Source organism: Scyliorhinus torazame, chromosome 30, assembly GCF_047496885.1.
Source record: "Scyliorhinus torazame isolate Kashiwa2021f chromosome 30, sScyTor2.1, whole genome shotgun sequence".
Classification (NCBI taxonomy): Eukaryota; Metazoa; Chordata; class Chondrichthyes; order Carcharhiniformes; family Scyliorhinidae; genus Scyliorhinus; species Scyliorhinus torazame.
The window spans coordinates 24,959,064-24,986,870 of NC_092736.1; the positions used below are offsets into that span (position 1 = coordinate 24,959,064).

Consider the following 27,807-nt stretch of genomic DNA (forward strand, 5'->3'; position numbering starts at 1 on the left):
TCAAAATCTGATTTTTCTCCAATCTGTTCCATTGTGGTAGACTCTTCACTGTCTATGTCCAAGATATAAATAATTCATCATTTTCTTGGAATCCTCGCATAACTAAAGAATTCAGTACACGGTTGACATGGACATCCCCTGAACTGGCAGTTCACTTTTTCATTGTTAGTGCTTGGGAAACTTCTGCAGTTGTTCCATCTTTCACCTTCCTCTGGGCATGTTGAATGTTGCAAGTTTGGTGTCGTTGGTCCTTCAAACATACTGAATCAGATTTTGATGATGGCCTCTATGTTGCATGCAGTGTTTTCCCAAGAGTGGTAGTCCGCAATGCAGAAGTTTGTTTGGCTCTTTTTAAGGTGTTCTATAGTTTGTACTGCCCACTTTGATGTTGTTTACCCCGAGACAGTTTCCCTCGGAGATTTACTTATGGTAATGACAATCATTTATTCGGGAGACATGGACCGGGATTCTCCACTCCCGCGCCGAAGTGGCTGCGTCGTCGTGAACGCCGTCGAGGTTCACGACGGCGCGAAACGGCCCCGATCCCGACCGATTCAGGCCCTGACAATGGGCCAGGATCGGGGCCGCGTCATCTACACGCGCCAGGCCTTGTCGCCCGTGTAAAGGCAGCGCCGCATAGATGACGCGGCCGGCGCCGCATAACGGGCGTCATTCGCGCATGCGCGTGTTGGCCGGCGCCAACCCGCGCATGCGTGGTTGCCGTCCTCTCTAAGTACGCCCCGCAAGAAGATGTCTGACGGATCTTGCGGGGCCGCGGAAGGAAGGAGGTCCTCCTTCAGAGAGGACGGCCCGTCGATCGGTGGGCACCGATCGCGGGCCACCCCACATTTGAGGTACCCCCGGGTGCAGGATCCCCCCTCGCCCCCCCGCAGGCCGGCCCCCCCAGCATTCACGGACCGCTCACGACGGCAGCGACCAGGCGTGGACGGCGCCGGGGGGAACCCGCCGTTTTGGCCTGGCCACTCGGCCCATCCGGGCCTGAGACTAGCGGGGGTGCCGGAGAATCGCCATTTTGGGTGTCTCCGGCGATTCTGCGGCCCGCGAAACTCGACCGGGCCGTTCCCGCCGCTTGGGAGAATCGCGGGAGGGCGTCGGACCGGCGTCCCGGGAAATTTTGGCGGCCCAGGCGATTCTCCCAACCGGCGCGGGGGTGGAGAATCGCGCCCACGGTCTGTCCATCTGAGTTGAACGTTTGAAGGGTGATTTCCATGCTGTGGAGCCTAGCATAATGGAGGCAATAAGAGAGTGCACAGAGAGAAGACTACATCTTAGTGAGACATACACTGAATGTGAAGTTGGGAATTTGGTTCAGGAATATAGTGCAGAGGGGAAAGAGGTGTTCCTATTTCTACCCTTTTTCAGTCTCTAGTTGCTGTATAATGCGGTTGTATCTTGGAAATAGAGCGTAACCCAGAAACAGCGACAAGATTTTGACTAGGAAAGGTGGTGATGGTGGTAGTGACGGCTAATAAAACATGCGGGGCTGCATCAATGTCATACTTGCCCTGACGACAATTACCTATTTTAAATAGAGCCTGCTCTGGCATTTAACTAGATGATTGCTGATCTTCTACCTCTCTGCCATCTTCCTGCACTATCCTCATATCCCTTGAAGGGCAGCACAGTGGTTAGCACTGTGGTTTCACAGCACCAGGGTCCCAGGTTCGATTCCCGGCTGGGTCACTGTCCGTGCGGAGTCTGCATGTTCTCGGCATGTCTGCGTGGGTTTCCTCCGGGAGCTCCGGTTTCCTCCCACAAATCCCGAAAGACGTGCTTGTTGGGTAATTTGGACATTCTGAGTTCTCCCTCTGTGTACCCGAACAGGCGGCACAATGTCACGACTAGGGGCTTTTCACAGTAACTTCGCTGCAGTGTTAATGTAAGCCTACTTGTGACAATAAATATTATTATTATTAAACACAACTTCAGATCTTTGGCCACGTCAAGCAGAACAGCACTCCTCCAAAAGGGTATTTTTGTCCCAACAGCCCCATGAATGGAGTCTTCACTTAAAAGTCTACTCGTCGCAGCCCTTTTTTTTGTTTGGAGCCTGGTTTTCAGTCATTCTCTTTTTCGCCGACTGGGGCATTTTCCTGTTCCTGTCCCCTCTCTGGGACTTTTCTTTTGGGAGCTCACCCTGAACCCTCTCCCTTTAGGATCTCTTTCTGACTCTCTCTCCTTTCCCTCCTCTCCCTGTCCCTGCCTAGAATACTTGCTGACAATGGCACACCGCTCAGAAGGAATTAACACTCAAGCCTAGTATTTACAGTTACAAGCTTTTATTTAAAGAAGCATACATTTATGCACCTCTAACCAATCATCAGACTTTCATAGAATCACTACAGTGCAGAAGGAGTCCATTCGACCCATTGAGTCTGCACCGACCCTCAAAGAACATCCTACCTTGGCCCACAACTCACCCTATCCTCATTAACCAATAACCCCACCTTTTTGAACACTAAGGGACAATTTATCATGCACAATCCACCTAACCTGCACACCTTTGGACTGTGGGAGGAAACCGAAGCGCAAACAGGGAGAACGTACAAACTCCACAGACAGTGACCCAAGGTGGGAATTGAGCCTGGGTCCCTGGTGCTGTGAGGCAGCAGTGCTAACCACTGTGTCACCGTGCTGCCCCTTTCAGTCTACACCTTTTATATATTGAGCATAAATTGAGGTTCTGATTGATGTAGATCACTTGAATACAATTGACCCCAGATCTGTGTAATTAACACCTCACACATAAGTCTTAAAATATTTTTCTAAAGTTTATAACAACAAGCTCCCTCCGATATAATGTAACCCAGTTTGGGAAAATATACACGCAATCAGGCTTCAATTCCCATGTGTTCAAGGACTGTAAAATATAAAAGTCAGTACTGTTTTGTTGTAATTCAATATTAGTTTTCAATGTATTTTTAAAAATTCTCCAATGGGATGTGAACATTACTGGCAAAACCAGCGTTTATTGCCGAACCCTAATTACGCTTGAAGGTAATGGTGAGCCACCGTCTTGAACCACAACTTTTCTGTTGTGGCTTGATACAAATTATGGGCGGCATGGTGGTACAGTGGTTAGCGCTCCTGCCTCACAGCGTCAGTGACCCGGGTTCAATTCCGGCCTTGGGTGACTGTGGAGTTTGATCATTCTGCCAGTGTTTGCGTGGGTTTCCTCCGGGTGCTCATGTATCCTCCCACATTCCAAAGATGTCTAGGTTAGATGGATTGGCCATGCTAGAATTGCCCCTTAGTGTCCAAGGATGTGCAGGTTAGTTGGGAATAGGGCAGAGGAGTGGGCCCAGGTGGGGTGTTCTTTCAGAGGGTCAGTGCAGACGCGATGGGCTGAATAGCCTCCTTCTGCACTGTAGGGATTCTATGAATGTCTTATGAACTGAGTGGCTTGCTAGGCTATTTGCGAGGCAGTTAAGAGTCAGCCACTTTTTTGTCTAGCCCAGACCGGGTCAGAATGGCAGGTCCTCCCCTGAACGAGGTTAGGGAACCGGATGGGTTTTTACAACAGTCCACTCGTTTCACAATTATCATTATGAGAGACTAGCTTTTGTTTGCAGATTTATTAGATAATTGAATTTAAATTCCCCCAGCTGCAATGGTGAGTTTGAACTTGCATCCCTGGAGCATAAGACCTATGGACCCTAGTACAATAACATTATCATCTAGCTACTTGCCCCGCAATCCCTAACCTGGTGCTGCAGTTTGGGGAACTATCTTCAGGGCATGCTGACTCTCTGTCCCTAGAATGATAAAATGAATGCCTGGGCAGTGTTAGTCAGCATATATTCTTCCAAGCTGTAAACCGATTCAGTGGTTTGTTACCTGGCTTGTTGGACAGTACCAATGAAATATAAACTATTAATGAGATTAAAACCCAAATGTTGTCTATTACCATTAACTCCCATAACAGGCTTAATTGATTCAAGGATTAGAATATCGGGATATGAATTAAGCTTCACAGGTTGGCCTGTTTGCACTCAACATCACCATGAGAAAGTTTCAGCATCTGTTGACACTTTCCTTTGATGGAAACTGCATATTTGGGGGCAAGGTTAAATTCATTTAATAAAATCTACAAAATCCTTGAATCTAGAATCTTTTGTACTCTATGGACATACTGGAACTAGCTACCTTTCTAGTTCTTTGCTGCCCCCATCAGGATGCACACCAGAACACTCTTTCACTCGGGGATCATGTGCAAACCAGGGACTTTAATTGCAGAGTAGGTTTTACAACAGTCCTCTCATTTCATGATCATCATTATGGAGACTAGTTTTTTGTTCCAGATTTATTAGATAATTGAATTTAAATTCCTGCAACTGCAATGGTGAGGTTTGAACTCACATCTCCAGGTCATTAGTCCAGGCCTATGGATACTAGTACAATATTATCATCTTGCTACTTTCACCGCAATCCCTTATTAAAATAGTTTAATATTGTAGGGGTGAGTTTTGTATTACTGGCTTGCATCAAATTTAATTAAAAATTGAAATACTGTTTTCGCATTTTTGGTAACTCTTGGGTACTTAATTCACTTCTAGTTCTCTACTTGAGTGCTGACTATAATGAGTAACAGGGCCTTGTCACGCCCGACTTGGTGTCAGGATGAGGCCGTTGAATCTCACAAGAGGCCTCTCGCGAGATTCACGACACTCGACGTCTAGCGAGATTCATCCAAACCTCGCGATCTAGATGCCAGGGTTCGCACTGTCAAGGGTCGGGACCTGAAGGGGGACATGCCCATATAAGAGGGATTGAGATAGGTATGAAGGGTTGGGGTGGGGGTTGTGAATGGTGGGTCTGAAAGGGGGGGGTGGGGAAGCCTGAAAAGGAGGGGAGCCCTCTGCCCCCACAGCAGGGTGTCTTCACTTGGGTATTGGGGGGGGGGGGGGGGGGTAATTCCCATGTTGGTGGTGGTGGGTGTCATGATAGGCAGATAATGATATACAGGCAGGCAGCTAATGAACACAGAGAACAGGACATGACCAATGAGCAGGCAGGACACTCAGGGGTGGCATCTCACTATAAAAGGCACGAGGCACTTACACTCGGGCTCTTTCCACTGATGAACATCTACAGAGTGAGTCAGGGTGTATGTGCAGTATCACACCTCCAGCACGTGGCTAAGAGCTAGTCTGGTTCAGTCAGACAGAGTAACCACACTTAGGTTAGCAGAGAATCGTACTAGAGAACTGTGCTCCTGGTTCAATAAATCAGATTGAACTAACTTCAAGGTCTGGAGTATCTTCTGGTTAAAGCTGCATCCAGTTGCAGCCTGTGTTATCCCAGAGTTCATAACACGACAATGGGTGTGGGGGGGGGGGGGAGAAAGAGACACGGGACATGGACCTTCAAGCTCACTTGGAGATCGGGGCAACCTTTCAAAATGGCAGCCTGATCTCTGAGGATCTGGTCTCACCAGCAAGTTCAGCTCCCCACTGTTGAAAACATTTTGTATGGGCTAGACTGGGGAGAAACTCCTCAAGGCCCAAAAATTATGACTTTGTGTGGGTGAATATCTGTGTGGATCTCACCTAAAAAGCCGCTGGGAAACATCCCGCCAAATTTGCCCAAAATGAAACTTGGAGATATTTTAGTTGCATTCCCACACAATATAAATACCCTGATCGTATTTCAGTGGAAGCTGCTGATCAAGGTAACTTTTACATCGTGGGTCTAGACATGAGGTGATGGGAGAGATAAAGTGATAGCTAGATGTTCTGTCAAATTGCAGTTTTGGTGCCATTGGAATTTCTATCCTTAATTTAATAATGTTTTGTCCACCTTAAGTTGAATCTAAAGTGGGGGGGGAGGGCGGTGTAATGTTATGGAACCCGCAGGAGTGGGAAACATGGCTTGTGGTGACTGAATTAGGCAGTATGTGAAATTTTGATTTCCTGATGGCGGGTTGAGATACAGAGGTTAAGAGAGTGGCATGTTGGCAGCGTGCCGAGCCTCTCACTGTCCTGTGTTGTAATATGTTTGCATGCCATGAATACTCGTGTAAAATGGTTTAAAAAATGAAGTCCTACTTTCAGTATAAAGTCAGTGTGCATGAGAGTCTCATGGTACCTGGTTTGTTTAAAGGTGGTGTGCACGAGTCATTGTGCCTGAGATCAACCGTCTCCCTTGTTCAACTCTTAAGTCACGAGGAAGAATAGGAGGAGAATAGCAACTTGCATGGAGGTTTGGCTCTGAGAAGGGTGAGTCAGGGGTGACGGTTGAAAGGTTGGGATTCAGGTACGAGGAGGAATGGAAGAGGGATTCATGGGAGGACAGGGGGTGGGCTTAGGTGTATGGAGGAGTGGAATAGGTTAGGCCTAGCATCCTGGATGTAGTGGGAACAGTCAGTCAAGTTTTTTTTTTAAAAATGAGGTTCCATCTTGGGGTGTTCACAGAACTTTCAGTTCACCTATGACATTTCAGTTAGTCCAATCTTGAACACTGTCCATTAAAGTGCATTGAAGGGAGGGCCAATGACAATATTGAATTCTTTACCCGTCAGTCTGACCTCAATAACACTCGAGATGCATTTGTAGGTATAGTATTATTTATTTTAACCAACTTGCAAGGCTGACTCGCTTTACAGAGAGTCAGAACACAGAAGCTGTCTCCTGGACCCCTTGAAACGAATGAGGTCGGAGACAAAGAGATCTCTGCAAACACATTCAAATGGCATCAAGTTTCACATACACGATTCCCATAGGTCATCCTATACCCCTCCTGACTTGGTCATACATACTGATTGGCTTACTTCGCATTCCTTAACCCTGGGCCTCTTGTTACCCAGCATCCTTTTCCCCATCTTCCTTGCCATGCTTTCTGAATTCCTTTGTCCTTTGTGAATTCACTACTATTAGACTGGCCCACATCTACATTACTGTAACTAATATTTGAACTAACTACTTTATATCACATTCGTCATTCCCTCCTTTTATCATTTCATAACCTATCTATCCAATCCGTAGCTACGGCCCCTCATCTAAGAAGATTCGTCGCTGCATTTCCAATTCCTGTTGCAGCACCCCATCATCCGCTGCAACCTCGTGGATCCTAACAGCCAAGATTCTAGGGGCGTCTATCTGTTCCAGTGCACCCTGCATTCTACCCATCGTGCATTTAAGGATGGCCAGGCCCACAAAGATGCAGCCGAGTGCCACTGCTAAATACATGGCCATATTTCTCAACCAGTCCTTCCAACCTCCGAATCCCAGTTACCCCAAGAGCCAGGGTCCTGCATACCGTCCAGGTGATCCCGTATGCGATCCATAAATTTAGTGATGTTAGCGGTTGGGTCTTGAACTCCCATGATACACTTGCCCTGCACTATGGCGCATACCCCATCCTCACGGGCCAGAAGATAGTCAAGAGCATACCGGTTCTGCATTGCAAACAACCGCAGCTGAGACAATTCCTTGGTTATTGCCCCGAGGGCTCCCAAGGTTTCGTTTCCCAGGATGGTAAGGCCACAAATAAAATAATTCCTATCACTGACCGCCAAGGAACCCCCCACACCCCCCAGTGTCATGATGCTCAGAATTCCCCATCCGGCTGAGTGGCCCCGGTTGGGTGCGAGAACCTGAGGTTTTTTCCAGTTCTCAGAATTTGGCTGAGACTGCCCGGCATGCCAACTGATTGTGCAGTATCCACGCCGAGGGGCAGGGACTAGAGTCCCGATAGCAATTTGGCGGGGAAATGGGGGTGACAAAACATTGGTCGCTGTGCCATTAAAAAAAAAAAAGTCGTATCCTTGCTCCGTGTACAGGCTAACATCACAATCAGTATATCGGTTGCGCACGGATCCCCCAGTAGCCCAGTTTATCCAGCTTTGGAACACCCATTCGGGCCTCCCAGCAATGCGGAAAGCCCTAGTCCCAACAGTGATGTGAGAGACATTCGCCCAGCCACAAAGGAGCTGGAGGCCGGCGTTCAATGGAACGCAGGTGGTGTTGTGACAGACGCATTGGCCAGACGCCTGAGTGACATGATACCTCCTGTCCGTACAGGTGGGGAACAGACATGTTATATTCGTTTCCACCTCTACCAGCAAACAGCCACACCCGTCACTGCTGAAACAATTCTCGTACGACCGGGTCTCTTTTGGGAGTGAAATGGCTAGGTATGTACGCCCTCCACTGTTGTAGCCTATCATACTGTGAGTGGGAATTATCCCGAGGAAGGGGAAGGCAAATAGCCGGTGGTGCTGAAACCGGATCGTAAGGAAGAGTGACTTGCTCGGGCGGTGGCTCGGAACGCTGACAATGAACCACCGTTTGGGGAGTGCCCCAAAGCGATGAAACAGAAAATAACCTAGACACCGCTGGGGGGTTCGGGTGGCAGACAACCCGTCCGTCCCTGGCCATACAAGCGGTGGCAGATCTGGTAGAAGAGATTCATACTACCCAGGTTTTCCTCATTCTGGGTCCTAAATGAATTAAGTATATCTCCTGATAACCTACGTTCTAGTTGTACTCCCCTCCTCACACGCCCCATCCTCTCTCTAGTCCCCCTCTCTCTCTCTCTCTCTCTCTCTCTCTCTCAACCTCTTCCTACCCTCTCCTCACGGTCTGACTTTATCATTATGGCACCAATCTTAACACATCCAAAATCAAATTTACATGTACTCCAAAAACAAGGCAATGTCCCTGTAATGTTTCCTTCCCATCGCCGGGACCGGTGCAATTGCTTCATGAGTCCTGCATTGTCCGTTAACCTGATGACCTTCCATGAGTCGATATCATGTCCTCGTATATGGGGGCAGCGAAGAACGTCACCTCTGCATAAGTGAAATGTCCTTGTAGTTTAGTTGGGGTTACAGATGTAGATGATATTTCCCTTTTCCATGTCCGTCGCCGATGTCACTCCAAGCGAGGCGAGGCCGAAGATTACACAGGCGATGCGTAGCCACCCCATCATGCTTCACACCTGTAAAACAGCGCTGGGGAAGGGAGGTAGGTTAGTGACCGACCTTTTTACAGTGGTGGAGGTGGACCCAAGCACTCCGCCCCTCCACTTTAACTGCAGTGGGGTTGGTAAGGAGAACTTGGAAGTGCCCCTCCCATCGTGGCTCCGACCCTTTCCGAGTCCAATTTTTGACCATGACATAACTACCAGGCTGCACTGAAAGTGAGCTAGGTAATGGGGACGGTGGCGGGGGAGCCGCGCGGACCTGGCCATGGAGCTCCTTGACCTTAGTGAGGGTAGAACATAGGTAGTCATTTCTTCAGTCATATGGTGAAACTGAACCAGTCTGGGAACATGCAGGCTCCAGGGAGTTCTAAGGGGCCTGCCATAAAGGATCTCGGCAGGAGAGAGCCGGGCCGGTCCCGCAGGTGTAACCCGCAGCTGGAAGAGGGCAACGGGGAGCAACTTAAGCCATGTCAGTCCCGTGTCTGCTCTTAATTTAGCCAATTTCGTTTTGAGGGTCTGATTGTGTCTCAACCAACCCGGCCGCCTGCGGTCTGTACGCACAGTGTAACTGCTGGCGTATGCCCAACTGGGAGCAGAACTCTTTGTTAATCTGTCCAGTAAAATGAGGCCCGTTATCAGAACTTAACTGAACTGGTATACCGTACCGGGGAATGATTTCTCGCATCAGAACTTTAACCACAGTAGCAGCTTTATTATCGGTAGTCGGATACGCCTCGACCCATCTGCTGAACACATCCACAATGACCAAAACATATTTATAACATTGACACCTTTCTAACTCCATGTAATCCATTTGGAGCATCTCAAAGGGACCACTGGGCAACGGGGTTTGCCCCATACCACAAGGGATACCTTTGCCGGTGTTATATTGCTGACAAATCAAACACCGATTACTGATACTCTGGGCCAGCCCCTGCATTTTAGGGTGCCACCAAGTGTCCAGCAACAAATCACTAGTCCCCCGAGCCTCACAATGAGTTGCAAAGTGTACACATTCGATGACCCATAAAGCCAGTACATCAGACACACAAGTCTGATGTGCTGGCGTGGTCCATAAAGAGGAAACAGAATCATATGTACAACCTAACTGTTTCCACATTTGTTTATCACTCTCAGGAGCATCCTCCTGTAACCTTATGACGTCTTGGATGGTTGGCATTGGCTTGTCAGAAGTAGACCTATTTATAGCAGGTCGTTTAGTCTGACTTAACATTTTAGGCACCATCACTTGCTGAATTTGCGCGGCTGTCCGCGCTGCACAATCTGCTCGTTCATTACCAACGTCAACTGGGGTCTTACCCCAGCTGGGGCAATGCATTTAATGATGGAAATCTGCGCGGGCATAAGGAGAGCCTGCAGTAGGTCATTAACTAAACCCCGGTTGGATATTTCCGTGCCGGCCGAGGTAAGGAATCCCCTATTCTTCCAGAGTTGTCCGAAGTCATGAACTACCCCAAAGGCGTATCGAGAGTCCGTATGAATATTTACCCGATGATCTACCCCAAGTATGCATGCACGGGTAAGGGCAAAAAGTTTGGCTTGTTGGGCTGAATAAGGGGTCTGAAAAGCGGCAGCTTCTAGAATCAGACCATACTGATCTACGATTGCGTAACCGGACAGTCTCCGGCCAGTGGGGCTTATTAATGCACTGCCATCAACACACACAATCATGTCAGGTTGTTCTAAAGGAATATCGCTCAGATCTTCCATTATTGTGGTAGTTTCCTGAATCAAGGCTAGACAGTCATGGCCAGGTGCGTCCTCATGGTCAGGGGGACCGCTAAGAAAACAGGCTGGATTGATAGTGGTACAATATTTAAATGTCAGACGTGGATTGTTTAAAAGGTATATTTCATACCTATTCTGACGAGCTGCGGTAAGATGCTGAGTCTGCAGTTGCCCCAGTAGTGCGATGACCGAGTGGGAGCTATACACCGTAATATCCTGTTGGAGAGTTATATTGGCAGCAGCCTGCAAACTATTGTATATCGCTGCCAAGATCTGGGTGCAAACAGGGTGGCCCAACGCCACTGGATCAAGTTTGGAAGAGTAATATGCCACGGGCCGGTGCTTATCCACCATGATGCTGGGTGAGTACCGCTGTTGAACACCCTTCCAGAACAGTACAGTATATCTGGAACGGTCGGTCGTAGCGGGGCCTACCGAGGGCCAGTGCTTGTAACGAGGCCTGCTTCAGGCAACGGAAGGCTTCGGCTGCCTCGGTGGTAAGAGTAAAATTCCCCCCTTCACTAGTGTAAGGCGCCAGCAGCTTTGTATAGACAGCGATGTTTGGTATCCACTGCCTACAATAATTCACCATACCCAGCCAATGACGGACCTCCTTGGCTGTGGTAGGGGCAGGGAATTGGAATATTGGTTTAATCCTACTAGGTTCGAGACATCTTTCTGTGGCTGTAAGTAAAACTCCTAAGAACTTGACCTTTGTCTGAGCCACCAAGACCTTTGATTGTGAAACAACATAACCCGAAGAGGATAGGTGGTTTAATAACTGGATCACATCATCCCTGTTACTGGGCTCGTTGGGACTCGCTACCAATAGGTCATCTACATACTGCACTAGAGTGGAACCATGCTCCAATGTCAAGGCCTGGAGTTGGGTCTGCAGACATCTGGAGAAGAGCGTAGGTGAGTTGACGAACCCCTGAGGCAGTCGGGTCCAGGTATACTGCTGACAATTGTAAGTGAAGGCAAACAAATATTAATTTGTCTATAGACGGGGCAGCTTGGGGTTTCAGGGGGTATTGCCGAATGGAAGGCAGCGTTACATGGTCCTTAATCGTTACCTTAATGGGTGTAACATTTGCCTGTCACACTTGTGATGGGTATTCCGCCCAGACCTGTGGGTTGACATATTCCAAAATGCCACGTCCCAGGTGATGCTGAAGTCGAGTGTTAATCGTTTCAGGGACCTCAAAATATTTTATGGAAGTGCCATCTGGCATGACTTGAAGTGCGTACTCTGTTGGATCTGAATGATCCACTGCCCTCCTTACCATAGGCCCCAGATCCTTGGCATGGTACTGGTTGTGGACCTGACGTGTAATATGAGGGCCTACAGAAGCTGACTGTGGCCATAAATGTGGTGGTATTGTAACAAAATCGGCTGTACCTTCTTTTCCCGTGACTGTGGCTGTAATCTTGACTGGCCATTCGGTCCCAATTAACAGCCCCGGTATTTGTCCTCCAACTCCCTGTTTTGTCCGGTTCTGTCATAGGCCAGGGTAACGTGGTGCAGTGAATGTTCAATGTCTAACGTCCACCACTGGGGTGTGATAGAAATATAGCACTGTTGTCTCATCCTCCATGATTGAACCGTTACCCCTTCGTCTCCGCATTCTAGCTGTAGCTGGAAGATACACAGTAAATCTCAGGCCAACAAGTTACAGTCCAATCCAGTAGTCACCGCAAACTGATGATCTGTAGACTTATTCTCATAAGTGACTGTCACAGGTTCAGAAATAGGGTACTTACACACCTGTCCTTGGAACCCCGACAAATGCTGGGTGTGGTCGGATAGTGGTAGTCGAAGTTCTGATTGCACCGAAGACATGGCTGCCCCAGTGTCGATTACAAATGGGCAGTGTTGATCTCCTATCTGCAGAGAAATAATAGGTTCCCTGTCCGATTGGAGAGTCCTTATGACTAAATTAGCTAGTCAATCTTGTGTTGGGAAAGGGTTTGCCTGGGAAAAGTCGGTGTACCTCGTCTGTCCTCCCCTTGGTGGGTACCCCCTCCTTTGGGTCGGGTAGACTCCTTCTGCTGCCCGTCTTTTAAAGGGGCATTCCTGATGCCAGTGATCTGCAGGGCCACAATTAAAACATGCATTGCTCCCTCTATATCTGCCCCGTCCCCTTTTCCCAGTAGACCAATGGCCCCTCAGAGGGGGCGGCAGTTGTAAAACTGTTGGTGCCTGTGGTGGGCCATAAAGAGGAGCTGAGGGTCCACTTGGGTGGGTTTGATACCCTCCCCCGTGTTGATCCACCCACCCAAGGTCACAATATTGGGGTTCCAGCTGGTAAGCCACTGTATCTGCCGCTGGTTGGGGTCTCAGATCATCCTTTTTCATTACATACTCAGTCTTAATCTTTGTAACTGAGCCTCCTTCCTGGCCATCTGAGAAGGGTCGTTCTCTGTCCAATTCATGTTATAACATTTCACGGCAGTAGCCAAGAAGGGGGGTAGGCAATGCATTAACATAGCACAATATTGAGGGGAATTCTGACCATTTTGGTACAGCCTGACTGCCCATGGTAGATTTCATTAAACCGTTCCAGAAATTCCTCTGGCTCTTCAGTCTTTTTAGGTTTGGGATCTAAGATAGCAGAAATGTTTATGGGCTTTTGAAATGTGACATTCAACGCATTCAGGATTTGTGCCCGTCTATCATCGTCCAAAGCATGGGCTTGCTGAAGTGCGGCGTGGCTAGCATAATTCAAGTGGTTGAGATGACTGTGGTACTCTGCTGGGGTTAAAACCTGCTGGACTAGGGCCCAGAGGTCCCTTGAATCAGCTTGATAAACTGAGATGGTAGTTCTCAGTCCATGAAAGCAGCAGCAGATTTCTTCCTGTCTGGGATTACAGCCAGAATAGCCATCATCTCACTGATCCTAAGTGTTTAACGCTTGTGAAATAACTCTGGTCCTGACGATAAGGCTTTTATTACATTTTCACATTTACTGATGGTTTTCCAGTGTTTAGCTACTAGATTAGTAAAAGAATAGCCACAAACTGTGAAAATAAAACTCTTGGTCTCAATGCTTTTGTTAGAGGCTGCTGCCTGAGTGGACATTTCATATGTACATCATTAACATATTTCTTTTCTTGACTGTTGGCTGTTGTGGTTTCTAGTTTATTGTGACCCCATTGCTTTTGATTTGTTATTCAGTCCTATATTCGTTGTCTTGTCTTGTTTTCCATTTGAATTCTGTGGGTTTTTTTATTTGACAATTAACAGATGCATAAGAACTAGTTGAAAGAATCGACTAAGTTTGACTCAGCTGGAATCCTGTCTTGCTGAGTGACAGATACCATCTCCACAATATCACTCAGCTCTGCCTCAGCTGATATGCTGCTGATCCATCCTCATCCAGAATTTAATTGCTCTAAACTTCATGAGGCCAATGACATCCTGGGATGGCTTCCCACCCTTCAACCGACATAAACTTGAGCTCAGCCAGTCATTGCTACCTGTATCCTAATTCACACATTCATTTTCCATGTTTTTCCATCATCGCTTTATGGGTGCGATTTTCCCACCGCATTGTGCCTGGCGCCAATCCCATTGCGCTGGGAGCATTACGGGAGAGGCCCAAAATGGGCTTTGCATTAGGCGCAAAACTGCATTCGTGTCACCCGACCTGTGGCGCCCTGCGCGATTGAATCATACTCTCGATGGGTGTGATCCAGGTAATCATATTTAAATGAGCCATTAGGCTCATCTAAGTATGCCAGGTTGAGGCCGCATTCTCCTGGCTCCGGGAATCACCGGCCGCCCAGGCAAGGCCTCACCCGGGCGCCGATTAGTACGCGTCTTCACAAGCTGAGACCAGGTGTGGTGGCCACTCTGGGGGGCTCGGAGCCCATTGGAGCATGGCTGCATGGACGGGGACAGGGCTGGCATCCAGGCACACTGGCAATGCCAACCTGTCACTGCCAGGGTGCCAGGCAGTGCCCAAGTGCCAGTGGGTGGGGCCTGAGGTGGGCCATGCCCATGAAGGGTAAGGGGTGAAGGTGTTGTGAAGGTTAAGGGGTGTAAGGAGGAGGCCTAAAGGTTCAGAGGGGGGGTGGGCTCAGCGACCCCATAACGGAGTATGCCTACCTGAGGGAGGGGGGTGGTAATACTCCAATGCCTACAAGAATGGATTGATGTGGGGCAGGGCCACCCTCATGCCTGGTGATGGTGGAGAGGGCAGGGGGTGGTCACGATAACTTTTATTGATGGGGAGGAGGTTGTCCCTCGGGGATCGATGGTTGGTGCTGCCCACGTCTGTGGTGGGTCACATTGTCTGTGGGTGGGGGGTGTGGGGGAACCTTAAGCTCACTTTGAGATGGGGCACCCTTTAAAAATGGCGCCCTGATCTCTGAGGAGCCGTTCTGGCCGGCGTGTTTAGTTCTCTACTGCAGAAAAAATTTCAAATGTGGACCTGACCAGTGAGAAACTCTCCAAGCTCCACAAAAAAGACTTGAGTGTGGGTGAATACAAGTTTTGATCGCCCCAAAAAGGCAACGGGAAACACCCCACCAAACTCCTCCAAAATGACACTTGGGGCCTGATTTCCCCCCAAAAATTTGAAGTTAATTTGTGGCAGGTTTTTCTCTGCCAACGACTTTCCCACTGCTATTCAATGCATTTAAGGCATGCGAATAGCGGGAGAGGCCTGCAGCGACCTCCCAACAGGCTCCGTGCCTCATGAGATTCACCAGAGTCCCGCGCGATTTCGGCATCTGATCTCCGCCCCAAATGGGCAGCACCGAATGACGCTCGTGGAAGTTAGTCGTAAACCTACTTATGACAGACCTGCCCGGGATCCATCGGCCTCCTTCGATTCTCCGGCCTTCTCAGGAGGGTACAGTCGGTTGCCGATCAGTGCTCGTCCACACAAATGTGGACCAGGCGGAACGGCACCTGGGGTCTCCCGGGCTATCCGAGACCCCTGGGTGGTCAGTGGATCCCAGGCCATCCCGCTGGACCGTGGGCACCTTGGCACTGCCCAGCTGGCACATTGGCACTGCCACCCTGGCACTGCCGAGCTGCCCTTATGGCACTGCCAAGCTGGCAGGAGCGCTGCCAGGGTGGCAGTGCAAAGGTGTTCGAGTGCCACGGTGGCACTGTCAGGGGGTGAGGGGGGCCATGCCCTTGAAACGAGGGAGGAGGCGGGGTTTGAAGGGTGGGGGAGTACAGGGCAGGTAATTGGGGGCCTCCGGGCGGTTGGGGGATGATGGGTTGGCCTCCGCTCGGTTGGGAGTTGATGGGTGCGCGTCCTAGAAAGGCGGGGGTGCTGTAAGGAAGCTTGGGGGGGCCTGAAGAGGGGGGACCCCCAGGTGTCCTCACTTGGGAGGGGAGAGGGGGGGGGGGGGTAGTGTCCATGTGTGTGGGGAGTGACATTGCCCATGGGTGGGGGGTGTGGGGCAAAGCTCACAGAGATCAGAGCACCGTTCAAAATGGCGGCCCGATCTCGGAGTTTGGCTCTCCAGTGCTAAAAAAAATTCTAAATGTGGGCTGAACCGGTGACAAACTCCCCAGAGCCCAAAAAAGTGACCAAGTGTAATTGAATAGTGGTGGGGAACTCGCCGGCAGAGCCAGTGGAAAACTCCCTGAAAAACCCACCAGAAACTTACTTAGGATTTTTGGGGAATCACGCCCTTAGTCACTTTTTTGGGCCCTGAGGAGTTTCTTACTGGTTTAGCCGACATTTAAAATTTATTTTTAGCACTGGAGAGCTGAACTCCGAGATCGGGCCGCCGCTTTGAAAGAGTCCCCCGATCTCTAAATTAGCTTGTGGGTCCCCCACACCCACCACCCATCGGCACTACCCCACAACCCCCTAGTCAAGACACCCCACTATGGGGTCCCTGGGAGTCCCCCCTCTTCAGGTCATCAGGCCCCCTCAAGCACCCTTACAGCACCCCCTCCCTTCCAGGACCCCCACCCATCACCCGCCCAACCTCCCAGATGTCTCCAACCTGCCACCCGGGCAGTGTTTTATGATATTTGTTACATAAATACAAGTTATTTAATTCATAAAATAAAGTTAAAATTAAATTGTCAAAGTAGTGCCGAAAGCTACTGCCTATTTTATACATTTTCTCTCTGCTGCACTCCAAAGGAATTAATTTGAAGTGCTTTGAGGTATTTTGACTTGAAAGGGTACTTTATAAATGCGAATCGTAGAATCGCTACAATGCAGAAGGAGACCAATGCAGGTCCATCGGGTCTGCGCCGACCCTCTGAAAGAGCTTTTTACCTAGGCCCTCGCCCCCACTCCATCCTCATAACTCAGTAGCCCCATCTAACCTGTGGGCACCAAGGGGCAATTTAGCATGCCAATCCACCTAATCTGCACATCTTTGAACTTTTAATGTTTTAATTTTCCAGCTTGATATCTAAATCATTATCCTGTGACATCAGTACTCATTATTGAAATGAGTCTTTCAGAAAAAAAAAACTTAACATGAGAAGAGTAATAAGTTTTAAAATTAATTCCATTTCTTTATAATTGGTATTAAAGGGACTGGTAATGATGAAACGCCCTTATTAAAAGAAACTATCTCGATAAGCCTACATGTAACAATGTTATTGCCTGTTGTAGTTACTAGTGGTAATTATTGGGGTTTGGCATTCCAGGACATTGCATTAACAAAATATGGATGTTGATAAAAGCACAAGTTAAGGCAATTATGTGGAACAGATGGAATTCATATAAACCAGAACATTTTTTCTGCATTAATAATAAACTAAATTCAATATGCAGTATGCAGTCTTTAGTGTTGAAACTACTCTAAAATGTTCCCCTTTAATATCACTGGGGCAGCCTGAAGAGTGATGGGAACTAAACATTTTTAAAACAATTTAATTTGTTAAAAACAAGTTTTAAAGATTGCCATTCTGGAATAGTACTTCAAACAAAACAAATGGGAACAGAAGTAAGCTATTTGTCTCCTTTGTTAAACAGAAGCCCTGCCTGCCCTCTTGGGTGGACGCTAAGGATCCCATAGCACTATTTCAAAGAACAACAGCTGAGGTATCCGTGTCCTGACCAATATTTATTCCTCAATCAACATCACAGCAGTAATTCACCACGGCTTCTTTCACAGCACCTTCCAAATCCATGATCTCTATCCCATCTAGAAGGACAAGAGCAACTAATGCATGGGAACACCGCCACCTGCAAGTTCCCTTCCAAGCCACTCACCATCCTGACTTGGAGCTATACCCTTCACTGTCATTGAGTGAGAACCCAAGAACACTTGTTCTTAAAGCACTGAGGGTGTACCTACAGCAGATGGATTGCAGCGGTTCTGCCACCTTCTTAAGGACAATTAGGGATAGGCAACAAAGCCTTTTCAGCAATGTTCCTATCCCAGGAAAAATTAAAAAGCAACTAGTTAATTCTTGCTTTACCGCACTATTCTTTAAAACCGCTTCCAGTAACATGCAGTATTTCTCTTTTGATACCATATATTGTCTGCTTTTAGAATAGACCATAATGAAAAGGTAAATGAGCTTGTTGCGCACATTGAAATTGGCCGGTACAATGTTGTGGGCATCACAGAGACGTGGCTGCAAGGAGATCAGGCTGGGATCTAAATATACAAGGATATGTGTCCTATCGAAATTAATATCTCTATTAATTAGAGATAGTATAACAGCTGCAGAAAGGAAGTTCGAGGAGTATCACCCTATTGAGGTAGTATGGGTTGAAGTCAGAAATAGGAAAGGCGCAGTCACCTTGTTAGGAGTTTTCTATAGGCCCCCCAATAGTAGCAGAGATGTGGAGGAACAGATTGGGAAACAGATTTTGGAAAGGTGCAGAAGTCACAGGGTAGTAGTCATGGGTGACTTTAACTTCCCAAATATTGAGTGGAAACTCTTTAGATCAAATAGTTTGGATGGGGTGGTGTTTGTGCAGTGTGTCCAGGAAGCTTTTCTAACACAGTATGTAGATTGTCCGACCAGAGGAGGGGCAATATTGGATTTAGTACTTGGTAATGAACCAGGGCAAGTGATAGATTTGTTAGTGGGGGAGCATTTTGGAGATAGTGACCACAATTCTGTGACTTTCACTTTAGTAATGGAGAGGGATAGGTACGTGCAACAGGGCAAGGTTTACAATTGGGGGAAGGGTAAATACGATGTTGTCAGACAAGAATTGAAGTGCATAAGTTGGGAACATAGGCTGGCAGGGAAGGACACAAGTGAAATGTGGAACTTGTTCAAGGAACAGGTGCTACGTGTCCTTGATATGTATGTCCCTGTCAGGCAGGGAAGAGATGGTCGAGTGAGGGAACCATGGTTGACAAGAGAGGTTGAATGTCTTGTTAAGAGGAAAAAGGTGACTTATGTAAGGCTGAGGAAACAAGGTTCAGACAGGGCATTGGAGGGATACAAGATAGCCAGGAGGGAACTGAAGAAAGGGATTAGGAGAGCTAAGAGAGGGCATGAACAATCTTTGGCGGGTAGGATCAAGGAAAACCCCAAGGCCTTTTACACATATGTGAGAAATATGAGAATGACTAGAGCGAGGGTAGGTCCAATCAAGGACAGTAGCGGGAGATTGTGTATTGAGTCTGAAGAGATAGGAGAGGTCTTGAATGAGTACTTTTCTTCTGTATTTACAAATGAGAGGGGCGATATTGTTGGAGAGGACAGTGTGAAACAGATTGGTAAGCTCGAGGAAATACTTGTTAGGAAGGAAGATGTGTTGGGCATTTTGAAAAACTTGAGGATAGACAAGTCCCCCGGGCCTGACGGGATATATCCAAGGATTCTATGGGAAGCAAGAGATGAAATTGCAGAGCCGTTGGCAATTATCTTTTCATCCTCACTGTCAACAGGGGTGGTACCAGGGGATTGGAGAGTGGCGAATGTCGTGCCCCTGTTCAAAAAAGGAACTAGGGATAACCCTGGGAATTACAGGCCAGTTAGTCTTACTTCGGTGGTAGGCAAAGTAATGGAAAGGGTACTGAAGGATAGGATTTCTGAGCATCTGGAAAGACACTGCTTGATTAGGGATAGTCAGCACGGATTTGTGAGGGGTAGGTCTTGCCTAACAAATCTTATTGAATTCTTTGAGGAGGTGACCAAGCATGTGGATGAAGGTAAAGCAGTGGATGTAGTGTACATGGATTTTAGTAAGGCATTTGATAAAGTTCCCCATGGTAGGCTTATGCAGAAAGTAAGGAGGCATGGGATAGTGGGAAATTTGGCCAGTTGGATAACAAACTGGCTAACCGATAGAAGTCAGAGAGTGGTGGTGGATGGCAAATATTCAGCCTGGATCCCAGTTACCAGTGGCGTACCGCAGGGATCAGTTCTGGGTCCTCTGCTGTTTGTGATTTTCATTAATGACTTGGATGAGGGAGTTGAAGGGTGGGTCAGTAAATTTGCAGACGATACAAAGATTGGTGGAGTTGTGGATAGTAAGGAGGGCTGTTGTCGGCTGCAAAGAGACATAGATAGGATGCAGAGCTGGGCTGAGAAGTGGCAGATGGAGTTTAACCCTGAAAAGTGTGAGGTTGTCCATTTTGGAAGGACAAATATGAATGCGGAATACAGGGTTAACGGTAGAGTTCTTGGCAATGTGGAGGAGCAGAGAGATCTTGGGGTCTATGTTCATACATCTTTGAAAGTTGCCACTCAAGTGGATAGAGCTGTGAAGAAGGCCTATGGTGTGCTCGCGTTCATTAACAGAGGGATTGAATTTAAGAGCCGTGAGGTGATGATGCAGCTGTACAAAACTTTGGTAAGGCCACATTTGGAGTATTGTGTACAGTTCTGGTCGCCTCATTTTAGAAAGGATGTGGAAGCTCTGGAAAAGGTGCAAAGAAGATTTACCAGGATGTTGCCTGGAATGGAGAGTAGGTCTTACGAGGAAAGGTTGAGGGTGCTAGGCCTTTTCTCATTGGAGCGGAGAAGGATGAGGGGCGACTTGATAGAGGTTTATAAGATGATCAGGGGAATAGATAGAGTAGACAGTCAGAGACTTTTTCCCCGGGTGGAACACACCATTACAAGGGGACATAAATTTAAGGTGAAAGGTGGAAGATATAGGAGGGATATCAGAGGTAGGTTCTTTACCCAGAGAGTAGTGGGGGCATGGAATGCACTGCCTGTGGAAGTAGTTGAGTCGGAAACATTAGGGACCTTCAAGCAGCTATTGGATAGGTACATGGATTACGGTAAAATGATATAGTGTAGATTTATTTGTTCTTAAGGGCAGCACGGTAGCATTGTGCATAGCACAATTGCTTCACAGCTCCATGGTCCCAGGTTCGATTCCGGATTGGGTCATTGTCTGTGCGGAGTCTGCACGTCCTCCCCGTGTCTGCGTGGGTTTCCTCCGGGTGCTCCGGTTTCCTCCCACAGTCCAAAGATGTGCGGGTTAGGTGAATTGGCCAATGATAAATTGCCCTTAATGTCCAAATTGCCCTTGGTGTTGGGTGGAGGTGTTGAGTTTGGGTAGGGTGCTCTTTCCAAGAGCCGGTGCAGACTCAAAGGGCCGAATGGCCTCCTTCTGCACTGTAAATTCAATGATAATCTATGATTAATCTAGGACAAAGGTTCGGCACAACATCGTGGGCCGAAGGGCCTGTTCTGTGCTGTATTTTCTATGTATCTATGTATGACAGGCAGATGGGCAAAGGTTACATTGTTAGTAAGGAATTAAGTTAGATCGCTAGCAAGGAGCAATATAGGATCAGAAGGCATAGAATCTCTGTGGGTAGTGTTGAGGAATCACAAAGGTAAAAAGATCCTGATGGGAGTTATGTACAGGCCCCCTAGCAGTAGTCAGGAGGTGGGCAGAAAATAAATCAGGAGATAGAAAAGGCATGTAAAAAAGACAATATTACAATAATCATGGGGGACTTCAGTATGCAGGTGGACTGGGAAAATCAGGTTGGTTGTGGATCCCAAGAAAAGGAATTTGTGGAATGTCTAAGAGATAACAAAAGTACAGCCCAGGAACAGGCCCTTCGGCCCTCCAAGCCTTTGCTGACCATGCTGCCCGTCTAAACTAAAATCTTCTACACTTCCTGGGTCCTTATCCCTCTATTCCCATCCTATTCATGTATTGTTTTTTGGAGCAGCTTGTGACAGAGCCTACTAGGGAACAGGCAATTCTGGATTTAGTGATGTGTAATGAGGCAGACTTGATTAAGGAACTTAAGGTGAAAGAACCCTTAGGGAGCAGTGACAACAATATGATAGAATTTACCCGACAGTTTGAGAGGGAGAAGCTGCAATCAGATGTAACTATATTACAATTAAAAAATGATAACTACAAAGACATGATGGAGGAGCTGGCCAGAGTTGATTGGAAAAGGATCTGAGTGGGGAAGACAGTGGAACAGCAATGGCAGGAGTTTTGGGGGGTTATTCAGGAGGCACAACAGAAATTCATCCCAAGGAGGAAGAGACATGCTAAGGGGACGACAAGGCATCCATGGCTGATGAGGGAAGTCAAGGACAGCATAAAAGCTAAAGAAAAAGCATACAATGTGGCGAGGATTAGTGGGAAGCTAGAGGATTGGGAAGCCTTTAAAAGCGAGCAGAGGACAACTAAAAAAGCAATATGGGAGGAGAAGATGAAGTATGAGTGAAAGCTAGCTGGTAATATAAAGGAAGATAGGAAGAGGTATTTTTTCAATATATAAAAGGTAAGAGAGAGGCAAAAATAGTCATTGGACCACTGGAAAATGTGGCTGGAGAAGTAATAATAGGAAACAAGGAAATGGCAGATGAACTGAATAGTTACTTTGCATCAGTCTTCACGGTGGAAGACACCAGTGGTCGGTTGCCTTCATGTTTAACAACACACAGCAGGGTAAGATCAAAAATGATAAGATCTTGAGGTGGAGGATCGAGCGCTCCACCTACAATTACGAGATTTTGTACATGTGCCAGCGCACAAGTGGACCGGCTCCGGACCCTGCACGACGATCTCTGTCACCCAGGGGTCACCCACATTTATCATTTCATAAAGGCCTGCAATCTGCCCTACTCCATCGAGGAATTCAGGGCTATCACCAGAGACTGCCAGGATTGCGCGGAGTGTAAACCGCACTTCTACCGGCCAGACCGTGCGCGCCTGGTGAAGGCCTGCCGCCCCTTTGAACGCCTCAGCGTGGACTTCAAAGGGCCCCTCCCCTCCACCGACCGCAACACGTAATTTCTTAATGTGGTCGACGAATATTCCAGATTCCCCTTCGCCATCCCATGCCCTGTTTATATGACGTCTGCCACCGTCATCAGTGCCCTCAACACCGCCTTCGCTCTGATCGGTTTCCCCGCCTACGTCCACAGCGACCGGGGATCCTCATTTATGAGCGATGAGCTGCGCCAGTACCTGCTCAACAGGGGCATTGCCTCGATCAGGACGACCAGCTACAACCCCTGGGGAAACGGGCAGGTGGAGCGGGAGAATGGGACGGTCTGGAGGGCGGTCCAGATGGCCCTACGGTCCAGAAATCTCCAGGCCTCCAGCTGGTAGGAGTTCCTCCCCGACGCCCTCCACTCCATTCGGTTGCTCCTGCGACTAACAAAACTCCCCATGAACGTCTCTTTGTCTTCCCCAGGAAGTCCACCTCCGGGGTTTCGCTCCCAACATGGCTGGCAGCTCCAGGACCCGTTCTCCTCCGCAAGCACGTGCGGCTCCACAAGGTGGGCCCGTTGGTTGAGAGGGTACAGCTACTCCACACGAGCCCGCAGTACGCCTACGTAGTGTATCCCGACGGCCGCCAAGACACAGTCTCCCTCTGGGACCTGGCGCCAGCTGGGTCCCCCCCCCCCCCCTGCTGCCCCAGCGCCACCCTCCCTCCCCCCAGCGCACCCCACCACAGCCCCCGCTCCAGGACGATCCGTCCTCCCCTTGGTCCCACCCAGGAATGAAGATGAGGCCGACATTCTCCCGGAGTCACCGACGACCGATCCGACGCCTGACTCACCACCAGAACTGCGGCGCTTGCAACGACGGATGAAGGCGCCCGATCGTCTAACTTTGTAAACTCTTTCCAAAATTTTATACAACCTGTATGTAAATAGTTTTCCACCACCCCCGCTGGACTTATTTTTCAACAGGGTGTGAATGTGGTAGTCACCACTGTTGTATTGTCTCTACTGCATACGAGGGTATTACGGTAAAGCCCCTGTACTACAGATACTGGGGTAGATCCCAGCCTGCTGGCTCCACCCAGTAGGCGGAGTCTAAATGTGTGGGCTCTCCGAGCTGCAGCCATTTTGGCAGCAGCTGCGGGAGGCTCCACATCTCTGCTTAATAAAGCCTCGATTACTCTCTACTCTCGTCTCGTCGTAATTGATAGTGCATCACCTCAATCTTCTGAAGATGGTCAGATGTGTCTCCCTTTATATCCGGGTCCCAGGTCACATGATCTTGGTCTGGAGACTGCATGGTGTATCTGTACCGCCACCTGCTAGTTGGAGGTCTCACACCATTCAACTATGATATAGCCCATAGGCATATCATCACAATTGTATTTGTAGCATACCTGGAAAGCTTCATATAATAGCTTAAAACAGCTCTTTGAATTATTGGTCAAGATCAAATTTACCAAAGTATTGCCGTAATTCACATGTAATTACCTAATACAATATTAAAATAATAATTATGATTTGTTTATTTTACAATTAAACTTTATTTGAATTGGCAACATGTCATGTGAGAGTACCTTTAAGAAATGGGTATTATCAGTGATGTCAGAGAGTCGGTGGAGCTGGGCTGTCTGTCAGCTTTTTACTTTGTTTTTTGAGCAGGCTGCAGGGTGTGTTTTAGTTTCGTTTTCAGTGTTGGAGCTGAAGCCAGACAGAGCAGGTGCACTGTTGATCTCTCTGCCATCAAAAGACTATCTCTTGATCATGTGAATTCAGAATTATAAATGTTCTCAGTAGTGATTGTAAACCTAATGAGCTTCTGTTGGAAGGTGTTTTAAGTCTTATGGATGTTAAAAGAAAATCTTAAAGGATTACTTAGTGTTGTAGTCTTTGGGGGTTGTATTTGAATTGATGGTTACTAAAATGTTCACTATGTTTTAAAAAGGTTAACTTGAGTTCATAGAATAAACATTGTTTTGCTTTAAAAAATACTTTTCCATTTCTGCTGTACCACACCTGTAGAGTGGGCCGTGTGCTCCCCATACCACAACCTATTAAAAGTTGTGGATCAGGTGCACTCCATGATACACTTTGGGGTTCTCTAAACCCTGCCCCATAGCAAACATCAATATCAAAACATCGAAATTGTAGGGTCGGTGGGTAGGGTGGAGGGTTTTGGAGGTAGAGAGTGGGGCTTGCTTTCAAAGTAGAAATATTTAGTAATATTGGACAGGTAGCCCAGATCATCCTATGGTGTTAATACATAAGGGAGCTTCAAAAATATAAAGCATTAATATATCGGGGAATACCAAATTTTTCAACATAAATTGAATAAGGGAAGTCAAATGTAAACTCTATTGTGAAGCAATCATGCACTTTTGCCCCGGGGCTGAGTGTCATTTGCAATCACTGATGTTTGAAGTCTATTTTCAGCAGGTTCAGCAAGTGGGCTGTTTTCAAAACTGCCTTGATTGGCATGAGGAGTACATAGTGTGTATTCCATGCTGTTTATAATATAATCCATTAATGAAGGGAACTAATTCGCCCTCAGGTTTTCTACATCCTATTCACTATGTATGTGAAGTTAAGTTTTGATTCATAAGAATGTGGATATATTTATAGGCTGACTTTATGATGAGGATTGAGTAATAATTGTTAAAATCTGGATGAATTATAACTGTGACAATCGCTCCAATTGTGCCATCAATTGGTAAAGAAAAACTGGATATTTAAACGATGCAGCATGTTAAAATTCCATTTATTTTGCTAAATTTGAACTCTTTTATTGTTTAGATGTTGATGAGTGCACAACTATTCCTGGTATATGTCATGGAGGTGAATGCTCCAACACAATTGGCAGTTACTTTTGCAAGTGTCGTCATGGGTACCTGCCCACTTCAGATGGTTCAAGATGCGTAGGTAAGTGATTGGGAAATAAATGGAATAAGAGTCAGGCCAAATCAGATTGGAGTAGGAAATGCTATTTTTACATCTGACATGGATTGTCCAGTAAATCAAATTAAAGTTTGGTGATGAAATCTTATAAGCAAGACTTTTCAATTTAAAATTAGTTAGTTTAAACCCCCCTCCTGGCTGACGATTAATTTTCCGTGAAGAAGTCGATAAATGGTTGCCACCTCCGGGCGAACCCTGATAGTGATCCTCTCAAAGCGAACTTAATTTTCTCCAGACCGAGAGAGCTCGCCATATCCGATAGCCAGGCTTCCGACTTCGGGGGTTTTGGGTCCCTCCATGCCAACAGAATTAGTCGCCGGGCTACCAGGGAAGCAAAGGCCAAAACATCAGCCTCTCTCTCCTCCTTGAATCCCGGGTCCTCTGAAACCCCAAAAATAGCCACCTCTGGACTCATCACCACCCCTGTTTTCAGTACCCGGGACATAACATCCATGAATCCCTGCCAGTACACTCTGAGTTTGGGGCATGCCCAAAACATGTAGACATGGTTCGTCGGCCCTCTCGAACATCTGGCGCACATGTCCTCCAATCCAAAAAATTTACTCATCCTGGCCACTGTCATGTGGGCCCGGCGGATGACCTTGAATTGAACCAGGCTGAGCCTGGTGCATGTTGCGGTCGCGTTTACCCTGCTCAACGCCTCCACCCATAAGCCGCCTTCTATATCACCTCCGAGCTCCTCTTCCCACTTAAGCTTCAGCTCCTCGATCCATGTCTCCTCTGCTCCCATAAGTTCTTTGTATATATCCGAGATCCTCCTCTCCCCCACCCATCAAATGGACACTACCTGGATCCCCCTAAGTGGCAGGCGTGGGAAGGAAGGAATCTGTCTGCGTAGAAAGTCCCGCACCTGCAAGCACCTGAACTCATTCCCTCTCGCCAGCCCAAATTTTTCCTCTAACGCCCTCATGCTCGGAAACCTCCCTTCCAAGAATAAGTCCCCCATCCTCTCAATCCCAGCCCTCCGCCATACTCTGAACCCACCGTCCATAAACCCCGGGGCAAACCGGCGATTGTCGCAAATTGGGGACCAAACCGATGCTCCCACTCCCCCCACGTGCCTTCTCCATTGGCCCCAGATCCACAAAGTTGCCACCACTATAGGGCTGGTGGAGTACTGTGCTGGCGGGAGCAGCAGGGGCGCTGTAACCAGGGCTGCCAAGCTGGTGCCCCTGCATGAAGCGGCTTCCATTCACCCCCAAACCGACCCCGCATCCACCATCCACTTCCTTATCATAGCTATGTTGGCCGCCAAGTAGTAGTTACTAAAGTTTGGCAACGCCAGCCCCCCTTCCCCTCGATTCCTCTCGAGCAACAATCTCCGCACCCACGGGTACTTCCCTGCCCACACAAATCCCATAATCATTTTATTGACCTTCTTGAAAAAAGACCGCGGAATGAAAATGGGGAGACACTGGAAGACGAACAGGAATCTCGGGAGGATTGTCATTTTAACCGTCTGCACTCTCCCCGCTTGTGTCAGTGGGAACGCATCCCACCTCCAGAACTCAGCCCTCATTTGCTCCACCAACCGAGAAAAGTTCAACTTGTGCAGACGGCCCCAGTTCCGCGCCACCTGTATCCCTAAGTATCTAAAACTGTTCCCTACTAACCTAAACGGCAGCCCTCTCAACCAACCCTCCTGGCCCCTCGCCTGGACTACAAACAACTCACTCTTTGCCATGTTCAGTTTGTATCCCGAGAACCGGCCGAATTCCAGCGGCTCTATTGCTAACGCAAACAGCAGTGGGAGAGAGGGGACACCCCTGCCTTGTCCCACGGTACAGTCTGAAATAGTCAGATGTCGTCCTATTCACCCTCACACTCTACTTCGGAGCCTGGTACAACAGTCTGACCCTGCCCGAAACCAAATCGTCCCAGCACCTCCCATAAGTAGTCCCACTCAACCCGGTCGAAAGCCTTTTCGGCATCCATTGCCACAACTACCTCTACTTCCCTACTCTCCGGGGGCATCATGATCACATTCAGCAGCCTTCTTAGATTGGCCACAAGCT

General features: G+C 48.0%; 1 protein-coding gene across 1 annotated transcript in view; it reads left to right on the top strand.

Annotated features, from left to right (window-relative positions):
* The window catches only part of LOC140404453 (fibrillin-1-like), a 716,712-nt gene that overhangs the window by 206,525 nt on the left and 482,380 nt on the right, over positions 1 to 27,807 (top strand). The window contains exon 8 of the mRNA XM_072493009.1: positions 25,610 to 25,735. Coding sequence (XP_072349110.1) covers positions 25,610 to 25,735 — 126 coding nt within the window. The remainder of the gene's footprint in view (positions 1 to 25,609; positions 25,736 to 27,807) is intronic.